The sequence below is a fragment of the Mytilus edulis genome, chromosome 10, assembly GCF_963676685.1.
Source record: "Mytilus edulis chromosome 10, xbMytEdul2.2, whole genome shotgun sequence".
In the NCBI taxonomy this organism is placed as follows: Eukaryota; Metazoa; Mollusca; class Bivalvia; order Mytilida; family Mytilidae; genus Mytilus; species Mytilus edulis.
This window is the reverse complement of record NC_092353.1, coordinates 81457709-81476777: the sequence shown is the minus strand read 5'-3', so window position 1 is coordinate 81476777 and position 19069 is coordinate 81457709. Positions and strand designations below refer to the sequence as shown.

At 31.8% G+C, this 19069-nt stretch overlaps 2 protein-coding genes and 1 non-coding gene across 7 annotated transcripts in view; 2 read left to right on the top strand and 1 right to left on the bottom strand.

The window, feature by feature from the left end:
• The window catches only part of LOC139492022 (reticulon-4-interacting protein 1 homolog, mitochondrial-like), a 39605-nt gene extending 21919 nt beyond the window's left edge, over positions 1-17686 (bottom strand). The window contains exons 1-10 of one of the 2 annotated variants that reach the window (XM_071280064.1): positions 17550-17686; positions 16069-16368; positions 13941-14092; positions 13554-13622; positions 11095-11219; positions 10664-10712; positions 9574-9710; positions 8207-8396; positions 6760-6852; positions 3466-3685 (exon numbers count right to left, since the gene is read on the bottom strand). In XM_071280064.1, coding sequence (XP_071136165.1) covers positions 3569-3685; positions 6760-6852; positions 8207-8396; positions 9574-9710; positions 10664-10712; positions 11095-11219; positions 13554-13622; positions 13941-14092; positions 16069-16348 — 1212 coding nt within the window. In that variant the 5' untranslated portion in view covers positions 16349-16368; positions 17550-17686 and the 3' untranslated portion in view covers positions 3466-3568. Of the gene's footprint in view, positions 1-3465; positions 3686-6759; positions 6853-8206; positions 8397-9573; positions 9711-10663; positions 10713-11094; positions 11220-13553; positions 13623-13940; positions 14093-16068; positions 16369-17549 lie in introns of those variants that run through there. The other variant, XM_071280065.1, reaches the window with a different exon arrangement.
• Positions 5623-5771, top strand: LOC139493540 (U12 minor spliceosomal RNA). Its single transcript, XR_011657019.1, has one exon. It is a non-coding gene; the product is annotated as a U12 minor spliceosomal RNA (small nuclear RNA).
• An 18-nt stretch (positions 17687-17704) lies between the features above and the next one.
• LOC139492021 (mediator of RNA polymerase II transcription subunit 14-like) overlaps positions 17705-19069 on the top strand; it is a 66171-nt gene continuing 64806 nt past the window's right edge. For 2 of the 4 annotated variants that reach the window (XR_011656693.1, XM_071280063.1), the window contains exon 1: positions 17726-17855. The gene's annotated coding sequence lies outside the window, so the exon portion shown is untranslated. Of the gene's footprint in view, positions 17860-19069 lie in introns of all 4 variants that reach the window. The other 2 variants (XM_071280059.1, XM_071280060.1) reach the window with 2 other exon arrangements.

The following is a 19069-nucleotide window of genomic DNA, read 5'->3' as shown; positions in this document are numbered from 1 at the left end:
GATGAACATGCCAACGAACTAATATATTGTGTTTGTAAGGTGTCTCTCTCATTGATGAACATGCCAATGAACTGATATCTTGTTTTTGTTTGGTGTCTCTGTCATTGATGTACATGCCAACGAACTAATATCTTATTTTTGTAAGGTGTCTCTGTCATTGATGTACATGCCAACGAACTAATATCTTATTTTTATTAGGTGTCTTTCTCATTGATGAACATGCCAATGAACTGATATCTTGTTTTTGTTTGGTGTCTTTGTCATTGATGTACATGCCAATGACCTAATATCTTATTTTTGTTAGGTGTCTCTCTCATTGATGAACATGCCAACGAACTAATATATTGTGTTTGTAAGGTGTCTCTCTCATTGATGAACATGCCAATGAACTAATATCTTATTTTGTTAGGTGTCTTTTTCATTGATGTACATGCCAATGACCTAATATCTTATTTTTGTTAGGTGTCTCTCTCATTGATAAACATGCCAACGAACTGATATCTTGTTTTTGTAAGGTGTCTTTCTCATTGATGTACATACCAATGAAGTGTCTAGTGGGTTTGGCCAAAAGATCTCTTGTTTTAGTGTGTGGCTCTTTGACTGGTGTACATACAAATGAACTATCTAATATAGCTGGCCTGTAGATATCTAGTTTAAAACTTGTTGGTTTCAACCAAAGAAAAGAGAAAATGTAAAAATCAAAATATACAAAACTTATTGTATTCATAATTAAACTTCATAATATAAACATAAATACTAAATCACATTTATATTGAGGTGATAGCACAACAAATATGTGTAACCAAATGGCCTCTTGGAAATACTTAGAAATCTGGCAAATCAAATGGCTTCTTACAAAAAGTAAGAAATCTGGCTAATCAAAAGGCTTCTTGTAAAAAGTGAGAAATCAATGGCTTCTTATAAATATTCAGAAAAAAAATCTGGCTTACCAAATGGTCCTTAGTGAATACTGCAATAGCAATGATACTAACAAAATCAATAAACTTTTATAAATACTTATCACCAAGCAGTATGACATGATTATTTTCTGAAGAATTCTGCTTAAATAAAGCAATCAAGTAGGCCGTAAAAGTTCTTCAAAATAAAAATACATGTATAAATCTCATTAAAGTGTGCAATAACATTAACGATTCCAATTTTGCTGCACCAGATGGGCATTTTGACAATACATGTCTCTTCAGTGATGCCCGCGGCCTAAATATTTGAAATCCAAAGCTTATATAAAAGATGAAGAGCTTTAATCCAAAAGGTCCAAACAGTATAGCCAAATCTGTGAAAGGAATATTTTTCATCACACCTGGTATTTCTGTGACAAATAATTATGATTTTAAATAACTTATTTTAAGAGCACTGAAATCATAAAGTATAATTTGGTCAGCTTTCACCACAGAAGTTGCAATGAGCAACTTAATTTGCACATACAAAGCATGTTGTATAAACAATGCCAATGAGGCAATTATCCATCACAGATTAAAAGGACTTAATAAGATGTGAGCAAAAAAAATAATATAAACTTGATCTTAAAAAATGTCTTTCAGGCTCAAATATTTTTTTGGAGACCTCATCTTTGAGTTTCCGGCTCAAATATTTTTTTCGAGACCTCAGCTTTAAGCTTATTTTCAATATCTAAAAAAGTTTTAACAAACAACCTTATGTATCATTCCTGTCATGTGACCTAATAGGAGACCGGGACTAAAAGTTAAGTACCACCAGAGTAAATGACACAGAAGTTAATTACAAAAGACATATGACCCTAAAATATTTTACAGCTTTTACATTAATGCTAGCAAGACAAATCTTTGTTTGGCTTGCTTGCTTTGTTTGTATCAATGTTTGCCCAAGCATGGTAATTAAGATAGGCGGGGTTCCAGCTTGTATACATCATACTTAAATTTTATTGGACGTTATGTTTGAGGTTAAGGACACTAGATTTTAAAACATCACATGACAAATATTCTCACATGTTTCCTTACCTGTAAATATACAATACAGTCAGGATTCTACTTCGTCAAAATTATCTCCCAATTACGGCAGTTCATTTTCACAATCGTAGAAATGGAAACCAAAATTTTTTCGAAGATATGCATTTTCATCATCCAACTTAAAGAATGTCGTCCAATACTTTTAGTAAAATAGCTTTTCGAACACACCTACTCTGATTTTGTGATTCATTGGATAGGTATTTCACTTGACCCCTACATTTCATCTTTTAGTATTGTGATTTTTTTATGTTATAAAGTCAACCTGTAGCTTTGCTATACAGAAATGATAGAATCTGAAGCGAGATGATGTATCAAATACTCTTCCTTTGTACGTTTTCAAGACAAAATATTCATCTCAAACACACCCTAACATAAAAAAAGGTGCACTCGATTTTCTCTTTTCGATACAATTGTTACCCATTTATTGGAATTTTTTCTTGAGTTACATAAATGAAAGGGCAGACACGGAAACAACTGAACTAATAGATTGATATGTTATAAAAAAAATTAATATTAAGTTTATATTTTTCTTTCATTGACCAATTATTGTATTTTTACAGGTGAGGAAACATGTGAGAATATTTGTCATGTGATGTTTTAAAATTAAGTGTCCTAAACCTCAAACGTAACGTCCAATAAAATTTAAGTATGATGTATACAAGCTGAAGCCCCGCCTATCTTAATTGCCATGCTTGAGCAAACATTGATACACACAAAGCAAGCAAGCCAAACAAAGATTTGTCTTGCTAGCATTAATGTAAAAGCTGTAAAAAGCCATATTTTATTACTACTCCTATGTGATATAGTTCATTCATACCTGCCAACTGTCACTATTTGAGGGGGATTTACCCCATGGAGGCTCCCAAATTGAAATTTTGAAAGAGCAAATTTGTCCACAATTTTAAACAAAACAATTAGTTTTACAATTACTGTATGCTTGTACAAGTATGAAGAAGCCACAAAAACAACATTACAATGTATTTCAAGGCCCCTTGAATGTCTTTATGACTATGACAGCCATCTTGCACGCAAAACCCCCATAGGCATTTTGAAAAGTTGGCAGGTAGTGATATTGTTGGCTTTTTTAAAAACTACCTCTACCCTTTTTTATTGGGAAATATATGCGTCATTTTTTATCAAATTGGGAAATTTAAAATTAGCAGGTATGTTCATTCAAACCACATGTGTATGTGTATAGGCATATCAATTACAGATAAAGAGAGATAACTCTAACTGACTTTAGTCGTCATAACATAAATCATGGAGACCTTTGAAAATTTAACAGGATGAAATTTTGTAAAAACTCCCATTTTTGATTTTCTCAACAAATTTTCATTTTAAATATTAATCAATTTTAGCACTTAATATTAGTGATGAGTCTCACTAAAAGAAGCATTTGCATTAAATTTGTGTTTGACACAATAAATATATACTTTGGATTATGGTTCTCTTCTCTCTCTCATTTTGTTCTTTAAACAAAATGTTACATTGTGATTCATATCAATGTTCTGAAATTCACTATCCTCTTTTGATAAGATGCTGATCCTGATTTATGGCTTTTCCTGTCACTTCTCTTTGACCATTTGTATCACAGTTTTACCTCTAGCATGACCTTGTTCAACTTTTTCAAATGCCGCTGGAACATCTTCAAACGGAAAAACTTTGTCTATCACTGGAATTATCTATAAAGAAAATACAAAAATATTCATACCGGGGTAAAAAAAATACTGTGGGAAACAATTTTTGTGGATTGAAGAAATGTATTTTTCTGGATATATTTTTATTTTGGACCGGTTTTGCCACAGTCTACATACCAGCCAATACTTCGTTAAACATTTATATTCAATGTTAACATTTACCAATGAACTCCACAAAATTGATATCACACTTATAATAATGAATCCACAGTATATATAATCAGCATTGTTTTCAATTTGAAAATTTGGACAAAGAACAAACCAACAATAACACATGCAAGGTGTGCCTTTAATTTCCCACAAAAACACTAAGATTATAAAATTATAGAGTAGGGTGCTCATTTTCGCCACATCTTTTCATGTTTTCTACAGTTTATGTTCAGGTCTTAATGTTTTTGAAGAATACTGATATTTCTATATGAAGATAACTTCAAATGCAAAATATTCTAAAGCTTGAAAACTTGTTTGTTTGAATATAATCATCTGAAAAGTTAGATTGAAGGGTGTTTGAAATTTCCTGATTTTTTGTCAATGGGGGACACATATTCGCCGTTTTTACACATCTATTTAAAACCAAATAACCGCAGCTTTAAACAATATTGATCAAATCAATGTCATTACAGATGAATAGCAGACATTTCAAAGGTGTAAAGAACTGAAATTTAGGGCATTCTGTCAAAGAATTACAGTTAGAAATACTCCTTTGAAATCGAGTTTTTCTTCAGGAAATTTGCCGAAAATCGTTGTCCGTTTTTTGGTCATTTTCCGTAGGTGCCGCAATTTTGCCTCATTTTAAGAAATAATCATATTTGTTATATAATATCATTTACCGGTATATGTCTTCCATTTCAGCCATCCTTTGAAGTTTTTACACCTCAAAATCATAAAACGGCGAAATTGTGTCCCCTGCAAATATGGGCACCCCACTCTATTTTTATTTAAATCATGGATCCTTAAATACAAGCTTTTTACTTGGTATTAGGTAAAGTTTGAAATTGACTGGGATTCACTAAAATTTTAACCTTAAATTGGTTTATTCAATTTAAAATAATTCAAATTTCAGTGAAAATTTGTCCTTATTATTCATCCTTCTCCTTACTGTAGGTCTCATTGGGGTCTACCCTAAGGGTGACGTGGGATTGCTGATTTTTTGCAAGCATGACACTTGAAAGTCAAATTATTGTGCCGTGAAAACTGGAAAGGAAATCTGGCAGGATGCGAGAATTTACAAAAAAAGGAAAATTGCTTACGTACATAGTGTAAGCGGGATACAAGAATCTGAAAAAACAGTAAGCAGGATCCAGGATCAGAACCCCACCCCCCTTACTTGAATTTAAGCAAATGAGACAACAATTGTATATTTGACAACAAGAGATTAAGCACATGGAATTATAACAGCTGCATTATGCCATGAAGATTAAATCATTGTAAATATGACACATCAATTTGTCTTGAATACAGCTTTGATTTTGTCTCAGTTTGTTTGCACCCCCCCTTAAATCTGCCATCCTTTTAATACAAGATGTTCATACAAATCCAAAATAAATATGCCAATTACTTTTCTTTCACTATTTCCAGTGCCAAATTCTGACAACAAAATTTCAAGTAGATTAAATTCCTTCATATTGTTGACAATTTCCTATTTATTAGCATGCAAAATGGCTGTAAAGAAAGGGGAGATAATTCTATTTCCATTAAAATTTGCCAAAAATTGAAAAAGAGATTAACTTCCTAATTTTTGACTATAAGTATATTTACTTGATATAAAAAAGAGTTTTGTACCTAATTGAATAAAATCTAATATAAAAATGATAACTTTTCATTAATAAAGATTTTATTTTGTAAACTTAAATTCTTTGTTAGACCTTTCCAAATGCCAAGTCATGGTAAATACTGTCAAGTTGCCTTCCCATACCTTCTTCATGCCTTAAACTAATGAGTAAGGAAAATAATGAGCCTGGGTAGCTACAGGCTCCCTAGCATTATCTAGGAAGAATTTCTGCAAGGGTACAGGTCGCCCCCTGGTGACCCGCTTACTTTGCGGGATGCCTGGGTTGCAGTGATCTGCCTGAACCCTAACTAAACAAATAAGAAGAAAAGAAACTAATGAAGCAGGAAATTTATCTCCAATGTATCTTTCAACAAGGGAAGTACAGAATAACAATTTATTTAAGTTTTTCCCTCTTTTTTTCTCTTTCAAACCAAGGCAAGATAACAAACCACAAAGAGAAATGACAACTTCACTACAGAACACATTATTCAGATTCCTTTTTATCAGGGTTTATCTTTTTTCTTTTTCTCCTTTCCTCTCTCATCTGACAGCTTTTTCTTTTCCTTTTTCATTACGTTTTTCCTTTCTGATTTCCTTTTACATCAGGATTTTCTTTTCACTCCTTGAGATGCCTAACCAGATTGCAGGTAAATTCAAATTCACCTTATTTTTGTCTAAAACTAACAAATTCCTGTTCTAAAGATTGGAAGGAAAAACAACAAGTCCACAAAGGAGACATATAAATGATGTTTTTTTTTCAATATTTACCTGGTCGTCATCTACTAGTTTAGCAAATCTTTCTAAAGCTTTCCGCATGGGTAAATAGATTGCCCATCTATGGCTAATTCCTGCCCTAAAGATTGCTGTGGTGGGGGGGGGGGGATGAGTGCCCAATATTTACCTGGTCGTCATCTACTAGTTTAGCAAATCTTTCTAAAGCTTTCCCCGTGGGTCATCTATGGCTAATTCCTGCTCTAAAGATTGCTGGGGGGGGGGGGGGGGGGGGGGGGACAAGTGCAACAATATTTACCTGGTCGTCATCTACTAGTTTAGCAAATCTTTCTTAAGCTTTCCCCGTGGGTAAATAGATTGCCCATCTGTGGCTAATTCCTGCTCTAAAGATTGCTTGGGGGGGGGACGAGTGCAACAATATTTACCTGGTCGTCATCTACTAGTTTAGCAAATCTTTCTAAAGCTTTCCCCGTGGGTAAATAGATTGCCCATCTGTGGCTAATTCCTGCTCGAAAGATTGCTTGGGGGAGGGGGGGACGAGTGCAACAATATTTACCTGGTCATCGTCTATTAGTTTAGCAAATCTTTCTAAAGCTTTCCCTGTGGGTAAATAGATTGCCCATCTGTGGCTAATTCCTTTTCTTAAACCCTACAAATACATAAAAGAATATGTTAAAAGCATGTCAACATCTGAAATATAATTATACAGCTCTATGCAATTGGTTATGAATAAAACAAACATAGCTGACTATCGGGTATGGGTTTTACTCATTGTTCAAGGCTGTACGGTGACCTATAGTTAATAATTTCTGTGTCATTTGGTCTCTTGTGAAGAGTTGTCTCATTGACAATCACACCACATCTTCTTTTTTCATAGTGACAATATTTAGTGAATATAGCAATAAGTCAACAGAGTAAGCCCAATATCACAAAATAAAACAGAAATTATATGGTTTTCAATATTATACCTAAATCAGCAGTCTACTAGGTAATGTGTGATTTCATTAGCTTTGTGGATACCAATTTTAATGGATTTTAGAAAAACTTATCTTTTCATGGAAATTTAACTTTGTTCAAGTCTGTATACAATTCTGTAGAAAATGTGAACTTTGAGAAACATGTAAATGTACGGATTTACTAGTTTTCTCAATTGAATTGTTTTATATTTTTTCAATGAGGGGCTTTTTATAACAGAGAATACAGTATGGGTTTTCTCATTATTGAAGGCATAAAATCCACAAATATTTGGTATCTGACAAATAAAATGAATTCAGAGTACCAGTTATCTATGTTACAACCAAACTTATACAACTGCTCAGGTTCAGCTTCACAATTGTGTCAAGAGACTTTATATTTAAAATTTTGATTTTTTTTTCTGTACAGCTCTTTATAAAAGTAAGAACATTGGTTAACACTATAAAAATAAGGATATGTGGTATGATTGCCAATGAAAAAAATGTCTTCAGAAGTTCAAATGAAGTGTATGTAAGCAATAATATAGGGCATTCAACAATGAGAAAAAATTATACATTATATATGGCTTTAAAAGGTTGTATGAATGCCTTTTAATGTGAAGCCTCAAAAGTCAGTTTTTTGCTACGATAGCCTCAAATGACTTTAACCTTTTATTGTCATATCTAATTTTGTAACTACTGTTAGTTTCAAATGGAGTAAAACATTTGTTGTTAATGTTATTTTGACAAATATTTTACTGTCATGTGGGTTCCGACAATCTTACCATATTAAAAGACCTCTTATTGAAATATATGAAACAATTCAATTGATAAAACTAACAGCTTAACTTAAAACAAAACATTTAACGAAAAAAGAAATATGACGGACTTTATAGCTTGCTGTTACTTGTGAGCCAAGGGTCTGTTTTGAAGACAATACTTTTATAAATTGTGACTTGGATGGAGAATTCTCTCAATGACACTTATACCACATCTTCCTATATATATTGTGTTTAGATTTTAGTTGTAATCTTTACTGAATCTCTGTACCAAAGAAATGTCAATAGCAGCGTCTGACAGTGATCTCAATAGTCCTACAGGTATACCATAGTCATCAATGTTCTGTAAAAACGGATGTTTCAATGTTATATATTTGGAGTCATTACATTTGGATGATTTCAAGAATTCCATCGAATATCCTGTTTTCTCTTTCCCAAAACTATCCAATATTATGTCAAATCTAAAATAAAATAATATCATAAAATTATAAGTAAATGATTAACAACAAGAGTACACACACTTTCATTTCTCACCTGCTTATTTATCACTAATTTAATTTTGGATGTAACGCGTCTTCTGATTTGCTGACGTTATTTTGTTATGAGCCCATAGACATAATTTAGTCATGTGACTGTGACGTCATCAACGTTTTTTCATGGTTTTCTACAGTTTAAAACGGTATATAGAATTAAATTATAAGAAATTACTGTAATATTATTTCTGTCTATGAAGAAATAACATAAAAAATGTGGTGCACACTGAATAAAGTCCTAAATATAAAGCTATACTACAAGTATCACATAAACTTAACATGATCTAAGAAAATGCTGTTAAAGTCAGATAAACAAACCAGAAATATATGTACACCTTACAACCATTCCATACATGAAATGAAGCTAACCTATTGCTTATAGTTTCTAAGAAACAAACTAAATCATAAAAACATTGACCAATGAACCATGAAAATGAGGTCGGGGTCAGATGATACATGCCAGTCAGACATATACACCTTAAAAATCAAATATCAATTGAAATTGCTTAACTTGATCAATAAGACGTTTTAGCAAGAACAAGTGAACAAACACTGAACGAATAAGTTAGAGAACAGAAACGAAAAATTCCTCATTTTTATGCCCCACCTACGATAGTAGAGGGGCATTATGTTTTCTGGTCTGTGCGTCCGTTCGTCAGTGCGTCCGTTAGTCCGTCCGTTCGTCCGTCCGTCTGTCCCGCCTCAGGTTAAAGTTTTTGGTCAAGGTAGTTTTTGATGAAGTTGAAGTCCAATCAACTTCAAACTTGGTACACATGTTCCCTGTGATATGATCTTTCTAATTTTAATGCCAAATTAGAGATTTTACTCCAATTTCACAGTCCAATGAACATAGAAAATGATAATGCGAGTGGGGCATTCGTGTACTGAGGGCACATTCTTGTTTAAATTTGTGATGGATCATAATTTAAGAACAGTTAAAGTGACGCCACCAACATTCAAACTTGATCTGTGTTTTGTGGTAACAGGCATTGTGTAAAGTTTCATAACATTTGGTTTAGGCAAACTAAAGTTCGAGAACGTAAACGAAAAATTCAGCAATTTTTCATTTGTAATGGGACATAAAAACTCAAAATATATAACATACTTTTCTATATTGGCTAATTCTTGTCTGACATCTTGTTTTGTGTAGTCAATGACAACATCAGCACCAAGGGAGGTTACTAGCTCTATTGCATCTGTACTGCATATTGTAGCTACTTCGGCTCCAAAAGCCTTCATCAGCTGTTTATAAAAAATACAAGTAGTTTAACTTAAGATTTATTCACATTACTTTATACACCCCTTAGTCAGATTGTTCGAACTGAGAGATAAATTATCTACTGTTATAATTTAATATAATTTAGTTATTATAAATTATTTGATCGAATGGTAAAATTTTGGGACCTTTTATATCTTTTAAATATATGTAATATGAGTTTTGGTCATTGTTAAAGGCCATTTTTTCATTTATTTTTTTGTAATTGGGTCTCATTTGGAGAGTTGTCTAATTGGCAATCGTTCCACATTTTTAGAATTTTTATTATTTATTATTTTATTATGCATTTATCCTGTCTAAAAATTATGTTATACATAAGAAAAAGAAAATTATACAAGAGATCTGTTTGCCAATTTTTAAAATATTCCTCCACTCTAAAAATCTAATTGTGAAGAAATATTTTTTTCTCAGGTGCAATGGATGTTTTGAGCATATTTTTAATGAAGTTGCATCAAAACAAATTGAGCATGAGTAAAAAACATAGGACTTCTAGCATTTTCTATTTTTTCCATTATAATTTCTATAGCCAATTTTATACCAAACTAAATATATAATCAGAGAATTCAAAAATCGATAAAAACAAAATCATTTCTGGTCCAAAAAAAAAAGTGACAATTATTGATAATCCCCATATATGTGAATAAGTTTGTTGTTGGGTTCCACCCTCAATATATTTGATTCCTGGATAAATATCCATACTGTGGATTCATTAATTTTAGTGGGTACCAATTGTCGTGGATTAAGGGAAACTTATATGTTTGTTGATATTTAATTACATGGTTTTGACCAAGCCTGCATACAAGCCTATGGAAAATTTGTTATTTGTTGAACATTTTTTCCTGGTTTTTCTGTACCCACAAAATCCACGAAAGTTGATATCTAACGAATTATAATGAATCCACAGAACTAATTACTCTACCTGTATTGCAAATGTTCCTATTCCTCCAGAACCACCATAAATTAAAATTCTGGAATGAATAAGATGTAATGTTATATAAATAACACATGGGTGAAAGGGTGATAGAGCAAGCTGTTACCCTGAGAAAACATTTTCAACCAAGGTGAAGTCAAATTTTTTATTAGTCTGTACTAGAGGGTGCCATTAATAAAATTGTCTTCTGCTGAGTCATGAGATAGAGTAAATTGTCTCCCTTGAATCAAACAATCAAAATCTGGAATTTAAACATGTAGTACAATTTATAATATTTGTTTGAACACAATGATGATACATATAAGCTTTAAGGCACTTCAATGTTCTTTGTAAAAGCATTGATTTTCTACCAGCAAAAGTCACATCCATAAATTGCTTGTTTAAATTAGTATATATATATAAAACATGTGTCAAGGTACCTTTTATCTTTTACACTATTTTCACTCAATCCTCCAAATTCTTTTAAAGCTGCATTAACTGTACAGGCAACATATGGTATAGAACTGGCTGATGTGTGTGTTATCATGGAGGGCTTCAATGATATCTACAATAAAATGTATACAGTCTATAAATACCTTCAGTTGGTTGCTGTATGTCTTAATTAAGGTCTTTCCTCTCTGCGAGGAAAGACCTTATTGTTTTTCTAATGTTTTTTTTTCTTTTTTTTCTTCCAGCATTGTTTTGGCACACCCTCCTACCGCATCTATAAGAGTTATCAATACCAAATTTAAACCATCGATAGACCTCATCATGAACTTATACCAGATGAACTTTTGTAGGATTTCATCATCCCCTTTAGAAGTTATCTCCCTTATATTGATTTTTTTCAACATTGCCCCCCATAAATATTTTAAAAGATATCATGACTTTATTTTGACAATAGGTAGATCTCATCATGATGTGTTACCATATGAGGCTGCTAAGGATTTCATCATCCAATATGAGAGTTATGTCCCCTTGAAGCAATTTTTTTCTTTTGCATTTTTCTCAAAAAGTATTAAAGATAGAATCGATTTGAAAACGGCAGCATGTACAAGACGAGATGGCATTGCTCATAAACATATACAATCATTTTGTTGTTAACCCTTATAATGAGTTATTTCCCTTGAAAAAATATACACAATTTTAATTTTTGAAAAATTGTATCTCGAGAACCGGAAGTCGTAAAGACTTGGGACCTACTCTAATAGTCTTAAGTTCATGTGACCTTCAATTTGCACCAAGGTCAAAGGTCACCGAGTGCAAAAAAAACTTTACGCTGCAATTTCAAGCTTACATATTAGGAAAACGATAAGACTTTGCTGCATACATGCAGCGTATAAAATGTTCCTCTCGACGAGCTCTACATTTTATATAATAAGCCCAAAAATGTCCGACCGTCTGTTCAAAAGTTACTACGGGATGATTCTTAAAAGTATAGTATTTTGCGTATATCTTTTTAAAGGTAACAGATATCAACCTTCTATAAACTGCAAAGATGATCAGTAAGTCAAGACCTTCAATTTGAGGTCAATGTCAGGTCATGATGAAATTTCACCTTGACCTTCACATAATACTATGACCTTGACCTTGTGATATTTGAAAGGTCAAGTGGTCTTGTGTTGAATGGTGATAGTCCCATGTCTCTACGACTTCCGGTTCTCAAGTTTGGTATTGCATCATATATTTGATGATTAATTGTGACCTTGGTGAACTTTGAAATTGTCCCAATTCTTTTTCTATAATGTTGTCCTTTAACTGTAGATCATTTACCATTTAACAGATTTGAGATATTAATTGTCGTTTAAGAGATAATGCAGTTTGAAATTTTGCGAGCAGCGGCATGTATTTCTGAATCAACAACAGCTTACCACTTAAAATGTTTAAGAAATTGAAGAGGTTAACATAGTTATATGTTTGACCAAATACCAAAAACATTCCATTGAAAAAAACACCAAAAAATCATTTTGAAATTTTCATGTTTTGCATTGACTTTGTAAGTTTCATAACTTCTATTTATATCGTTGATATTGCATCATTTTTGGCACTTTGTCAAATGGGGTCATCTGATATATCAAATTGTAGGTCTCAATAAATTCTACTTAAAAAATGAAAAATTAAAACCTCTTTTTCATCCCAGGTGGAAGGGTGGGGTCATTTAGGGCAAAAATTCAAATTTCTCAGATGGTAAGGTTGTCGCATATCAAATGAAAGAACATAAAGCGTACATTTCAAATTTCAAATTGACGTTCCCCAAAAATTGGTTGGATGGGGTCATTGAGTGCAAAAAATAAATTTTCTTTTACGATAGGGTTGTTGTGTATCAAATGAAAGGTCGTGATGTGTACATTTGAAATATCAAATTCCCGACCTCCAAAAATTAGTTGGATGGGGTTATTAAGTGCAAAAATCAAACTTTCTAGAACATGGCGTTGTCGCATATCAAATGAAAGCTCATCTACCCTGTGTTACATATTTGTTATTGGTTTTAATAGATGAAGCTTATAAGCATATAGAAGATAAAGGTCTATTTATTAGCATCTCATTATTCTCTATTCTTTTATTTTTTGGCATATTATTCTATCTTTTTTTTATCTACACTTTTTATATAAAAAAGAAGATGTGGCATGATTGCCAATGAGACAACTATCCACAAAAGACCAAAATGACACAAACATTAACAACTATAGGTCACCGTACGGCCTTGCCCATTATTGTTTATACTGTAACCTAATCCAGACCCTAGCTGGTATATTTATAACTGTGCTCTTTTTATGTGCATTTTTATAAATGCATGAATAAATCATGATGATATTGTCAACATAATACAACATGAAAACAAAGAGGTATGGTTTACAAAAATTCAACATTAAGATAACAAATCTAAACTTTATCTAACCTCATGTTCCTGAGCTATCGTATAATCTGCTAGACATCCTTGTTTGGATGCAAAAACTGTACCCCATACCTATAAAAAAAATCAAACAAGCTAAATTAGCATTGAGTTATGACGATTAAAGTTTAATATGTTTAAAATTTATTAAAAAAACTCATTGAAGATATAAGGGTTTATAATTTATTCTTCATATACAATGTAACATGCACAGATGGCAACCAATTAAATGGCAGCACTGAACATAAATGAGCCTCCTCTAATTGCATGCAAGTTACTTGATTACTGTCTGTTTTCTTGTTCAAATTCAATAATACAAATGTGTGCACATTCATTTTTTGTTTTTTGTTTATAAGTGAGGATAATGATTAGAATAAATATACATGTGCTTACCTCATCTCCACGTTGAAACTTTCTTACATCTCTTCCTGTTTCTACAACTTCCCCAGAGAAATCTCTCCCTAAAATCAGTGGGAATTCTCCTCCGTTTGTTGGGAATATTGTCTTTTGTCTTATTCCATTCATAGCTGTGCTTCCATATCCAGCTTAAAAACACACAAATGATTTAAAACTTATTATACATGTTATAACTAACTTAAATAATGCTTCATCTTATTTATATTGTATCTAATGTTGTGAAATTCTTTAATTTTCATGCAAAAACTGCTTATTGTTATAACATTTTTAAGGCCATATGATGCAGTTACAAGGGAGGTAATAACATCTCTAGCATAAAAATCCTTTTTTCATTACGTAAAATTCTTACATGTTGGGAAAAGATGCAGTTTTCTACAGAACCTAATGAGATTCTTGAAAACCAGTACATTGGCCTCTGTTTCACATGACTTTTGGTCAAATTTTGTTTTGTTTTAAAATCACATTAATATATAGCAAAAAATGCCATTTCCCCCCCCCCCCCCCCTCTAAAATCCTAAAAAATAAATAAATTTCACAGAAATTGTTACCAAAATTAGCATGTTTAGAACATAACATGTCAAAAACATATTTCAAACATTTTTTACTAAAAAAAATGCTTTTATGTTTGCCCTTGAAAGACTATTTTTTATTAAATTTTAAAGTGTTTTTTTTTCAGAAACTATAATATATATAGACAGAAACTTCAAACAGTAAAAATATTCAGTAAAATAAGATCTACAAATAAATAACAAAATAATAGTAAAAGTAATAAAAAAAAAACACAAACTTTATACTATAAGGATTATTCACCCCAATTTTGTTGGAACTTGCATTGGTTTCGTAGTTTAAGAGAAGATCTTTTAAAAAGTTTAAAACAATGACAGACACAAAGTGATAGCAATGTAGATTAAAGAATACAGGAAATTTACAGACAAGAGTGCACACACTGAAATGTCTCGCCTTCTTTACTAATCATTGATATTATGTTGATAGTCCTAAGTATAAAGCTTTATTACAACTGTCACATAAACTTAACATTAACCAAGTAGCTAAACAAAGACCAATGAACCATGAAAATGAGGTCAAGGTCAGATGAACCATGCCAGGCAGACATGTACAGCTAACAAAGCTTCCATACAACAAATATAGTTGACCTATTACTTATTATAGTTTAAGAAAAATAGACCAAAACACAAAAACTTAACACTGTGCAATGAACCGTGCAATTGAGGTCATGGTCAAATAAATCTGCGGGACTGACATATAGATCATAATATATTTCCATACACCAAATATAGCTGACCTTTGGCATATAAAATTACATAAAAAGACCAAAACTTAAAAACTTAACTTTGACCACTGAACCATGAAAATGAGGTCAAGGTCAGATGACATCTGCCCGCTAGACATGTACACCTTACAATCATTCCATACAACAAATATAGTAGACCTATTGCATAAAGTATGAGAAAAACAGACCAAAACACAAAAACTTAACTATAACCACTGAACCATGAAAATGAGGTCAAGGTCAGATGACACCTGCCAGTTGGACATGTACACCTTCCAGTCCTTCCATACACCAAATATACTAGCCCTATTGCTTATAGTATCTGAGATATGGACTTGACCACCAAAACTTAACCTTGTTCACTGATCCATGAAATGAGGTCGAGGTCAAGTGAAAACTGTCTGACGGGCATGAGGACCTTGCAAGGTACGCACATACCAAATATAGTTATCCTATTACTTATAATAAGAGAGAATTCAACATTACAAAAATTCTGAACTTTTTTTTCAAGTGGTCACTGAACCATGAAAATGAGGTCAAGGACATTGGACATGTGACTGACGGAAACTTCGTAACATGAGGCATCTATATACAAAGTATGAAGCATCCAGGTCTTTCACCTTCTAAAATATAAACCTTTTAAGAAGTTAGCTAACGCCGCCGCCGGATCACTATCCCTATGTCGAGCTTTCTGCAACAAAAGTTGCAGGCTCGACAAAAAAATGAAAGAAGACAGAAATGAAAGAATCAAAACTCTCATAAAGCTTGATCATGTTGATGTTTGTGAAAGGTTAATATATTTTGTAAATTTACCTCTCATGCGACAATCTATTGGATTTATACTAGCAGCATGAACATTTATGAGAATTCCTTTTGGATCTTTTATTTTAGGAATTGTCACAGAATCTGATAGTGTCAATTCTTCATTTCCTCCATATTGGTGGATCTGCCAAGCTCTCATTGTTCCTTTTTTATTAAAATCTGTACTATTGGAGGAATAAGATTTTATATGAAGTCTGATCTGTCTTACTTTTGACGTTGGATGAAACTTTTGTAGACATCTTTGAACACAATATGTACATATCTTTTCCATGTTTTATAAATACTAACAAACTGAAACAGAAGTTGTAACATATGTAATGAGTAAAGTGAATGAACTAACCCTGAGGTTATTGACTTGTGGAGGGGTCAAGTTGGAAAAGATTAAAGAAGTCATACATAAAATATAATAATTTAGTATGCCAGACAAGCCAGATACATGTAAAAACTTTATGTCTACCATGTTGAAAAACTTGAAGGAGAAATAGAACATACATTGTAAGATTTTTACAGAATGTTGAAATTCAACCATTTCTAAAATTGCTTACATTAATTTTTTATAATAACTATAATAATCTCATTTTTTAACACTTGTACAATATTGTATATTTATATCTTTTTTATTTACAGCATATTCAGTCATCACTTCCTCATTCATAAATTTGTACTCCGAACATCATTGAAATCTTGTCAAAACTTTATTGAATTTACGGTAAAAGAAATCACCATAAATAGTTCTTTATATTTCTTTCAGTGAATACTACATTGTACAATAAGTCAGCCAGTTCTTTTTTTTTTTAATAAGTCTACCAGTGAACATTTCAAAATGAAGTAATCTTCAAAACTTTATTTTTTGGTATGTAAGTCGGTATAAATCGTTTAAAGAAATGCAAACATTTAGACATTACTGAATGTTTATTGTCAATTATTTTTGGAATGCACATGCTAAAAATACTGTAATATTTTGATAAAGATCAAGTTAAAAAATGAAATACAACTTAAGATTTGTTCATGGATAAAACAATTTCAGCTTTACAGGGGAGGTAACTTATTACTTTATATATTAAGAAGTTATAACAAAATGGTTAGTACAAATTTTGAAGTCTTTTATATATTTTTGCAAGACACATAAAAGAGTTTTACATTTTTTTCTTCTAAAGAGATTGTTCTTCATGATAATGATGATAGTTCCTTATAAAACATTATTTTTAATTACATTTTTTGCAAACATTTTACCAACATAAACAGATAAATAGAATTATTTCGACTATAATATACTTTCGGAAAAAATTGTACTTGCCATTTCTTTGCAATGCATTTCAATATATAAATGTAACACATTTCAAAGTAGCACCAATATTAAATGAGTTTATTAAAAGCTTCAATATTATCATGAATTTATTATCAAGATCTATATATATATGCTTTTTGAAAATTTAAAAGGGTAGCATTTCTTAGAAATGAAAACATCTTACCTATAATTTACTCTGAAAGATTTATATACATCTATTCTAATCTAATTAAGTTTTAAATGACAGCACACATTATTTATACTTCAATACGAAACATGAAATGTTGTTCTGTGCTTGCATAAGAAAAGACAGAGTTATTGCCCTTGACTTTTATTTCGAATGTCTTACGACTTGACGCTCTAATGAATGTAAAAATAACTTCCGGAAGTCATCCGAATGTATTTTGGAAAACGGGGATTTTTGCAATTGGTTAAATTTTTTAGAAATGTGAATTACAACATGATATCATATGATTCAAGGGGTGAATAGGTTAGCATTATTACACATTACACTTCTTTAATAGAAATATTTGATTTTTAAGAACGTTAATTTCATACAATCGATCATAATACAGACCATTGTTTGATTATTTATATGCATATGTCCACTCATTTTCACGTTTGTTTAGTATTTTACAATTAAAATAGCCTCTTAATACGCTGCTAATTGAAAATAATACTGTAATGAATTGAAAAAATTTCTACGATTTTGCTTAAAAAAGATGGATGATCAATGCATTTGAATGGGGACATATAATTGGAACCCCCCCTTTTTAAAATGGCTGGATCCACCCCTGTAAAAGCGTTGACCAAAGTAAATTTTGTATGAAGTGCGAAAGCTCTTCATTCTAAAAATGTGTGCATGGTCTACGCTTTTTCAACCCTATGAAGTTACAAAAAAAAGCATTCAATACTTATAATTACATTTTTTAGCTTTAATCATGATACTTGAAGCTTATAATTGTTTTATTTAACAATGTTTAATTCACCTGTGCACTTTATTGTGGGACCATGTGTAATCACAAATGAAAAGTTTTATTGAGTAATGCAATTGCTTAAGGAATAACATGTGATGTGCAGTTTAATAGCCTATCAGAATAAAGTACATGTATCATAATGATACATACATTTCAGTGGTGGATTTAGAAATTTTCATAAGAGGGGGCCCACTGACTGCCTAAGAGGGGGGGGGGGCCTGATTCCGTCACGCTTCAATGATTCCCTATCTACCCCCCCCCCCCCTAAATCCGCCTCTGCATTTAACAATGTTTAATGTAATAATTGTAATTATTATCATTTAACATTCACTTGCACCTTATGGTGTTAATATTTGTATCTGTATATAAACATTGAAGATACAAATTTTGACTTTTATCCAACAGGTGACTAAAACACCAATTGAAATGATTGATGGTGTTGGAACGCTGCATTGAAGCACATTTGTCATACTGTTTACAATACTGTATTCTAGTTGTTACAAATACACCTCATTGCTATTTGTCTGCCATAATTTAATTGACATCTCAAAGGTTCCTGTTGAATGTTGATGTCATAATAGAAAAAATCTTACGCCACAATGTATGAAATCAATAGCTAGTTCAACATGTTCAAGCTTGGCAAATTTTTAGTTCAGCCAGCGCAAATTTCTAAATGGGTGTATGATGAGGGTGGTAAAGGGGCAATCTGAACACAGAAACATGTGGA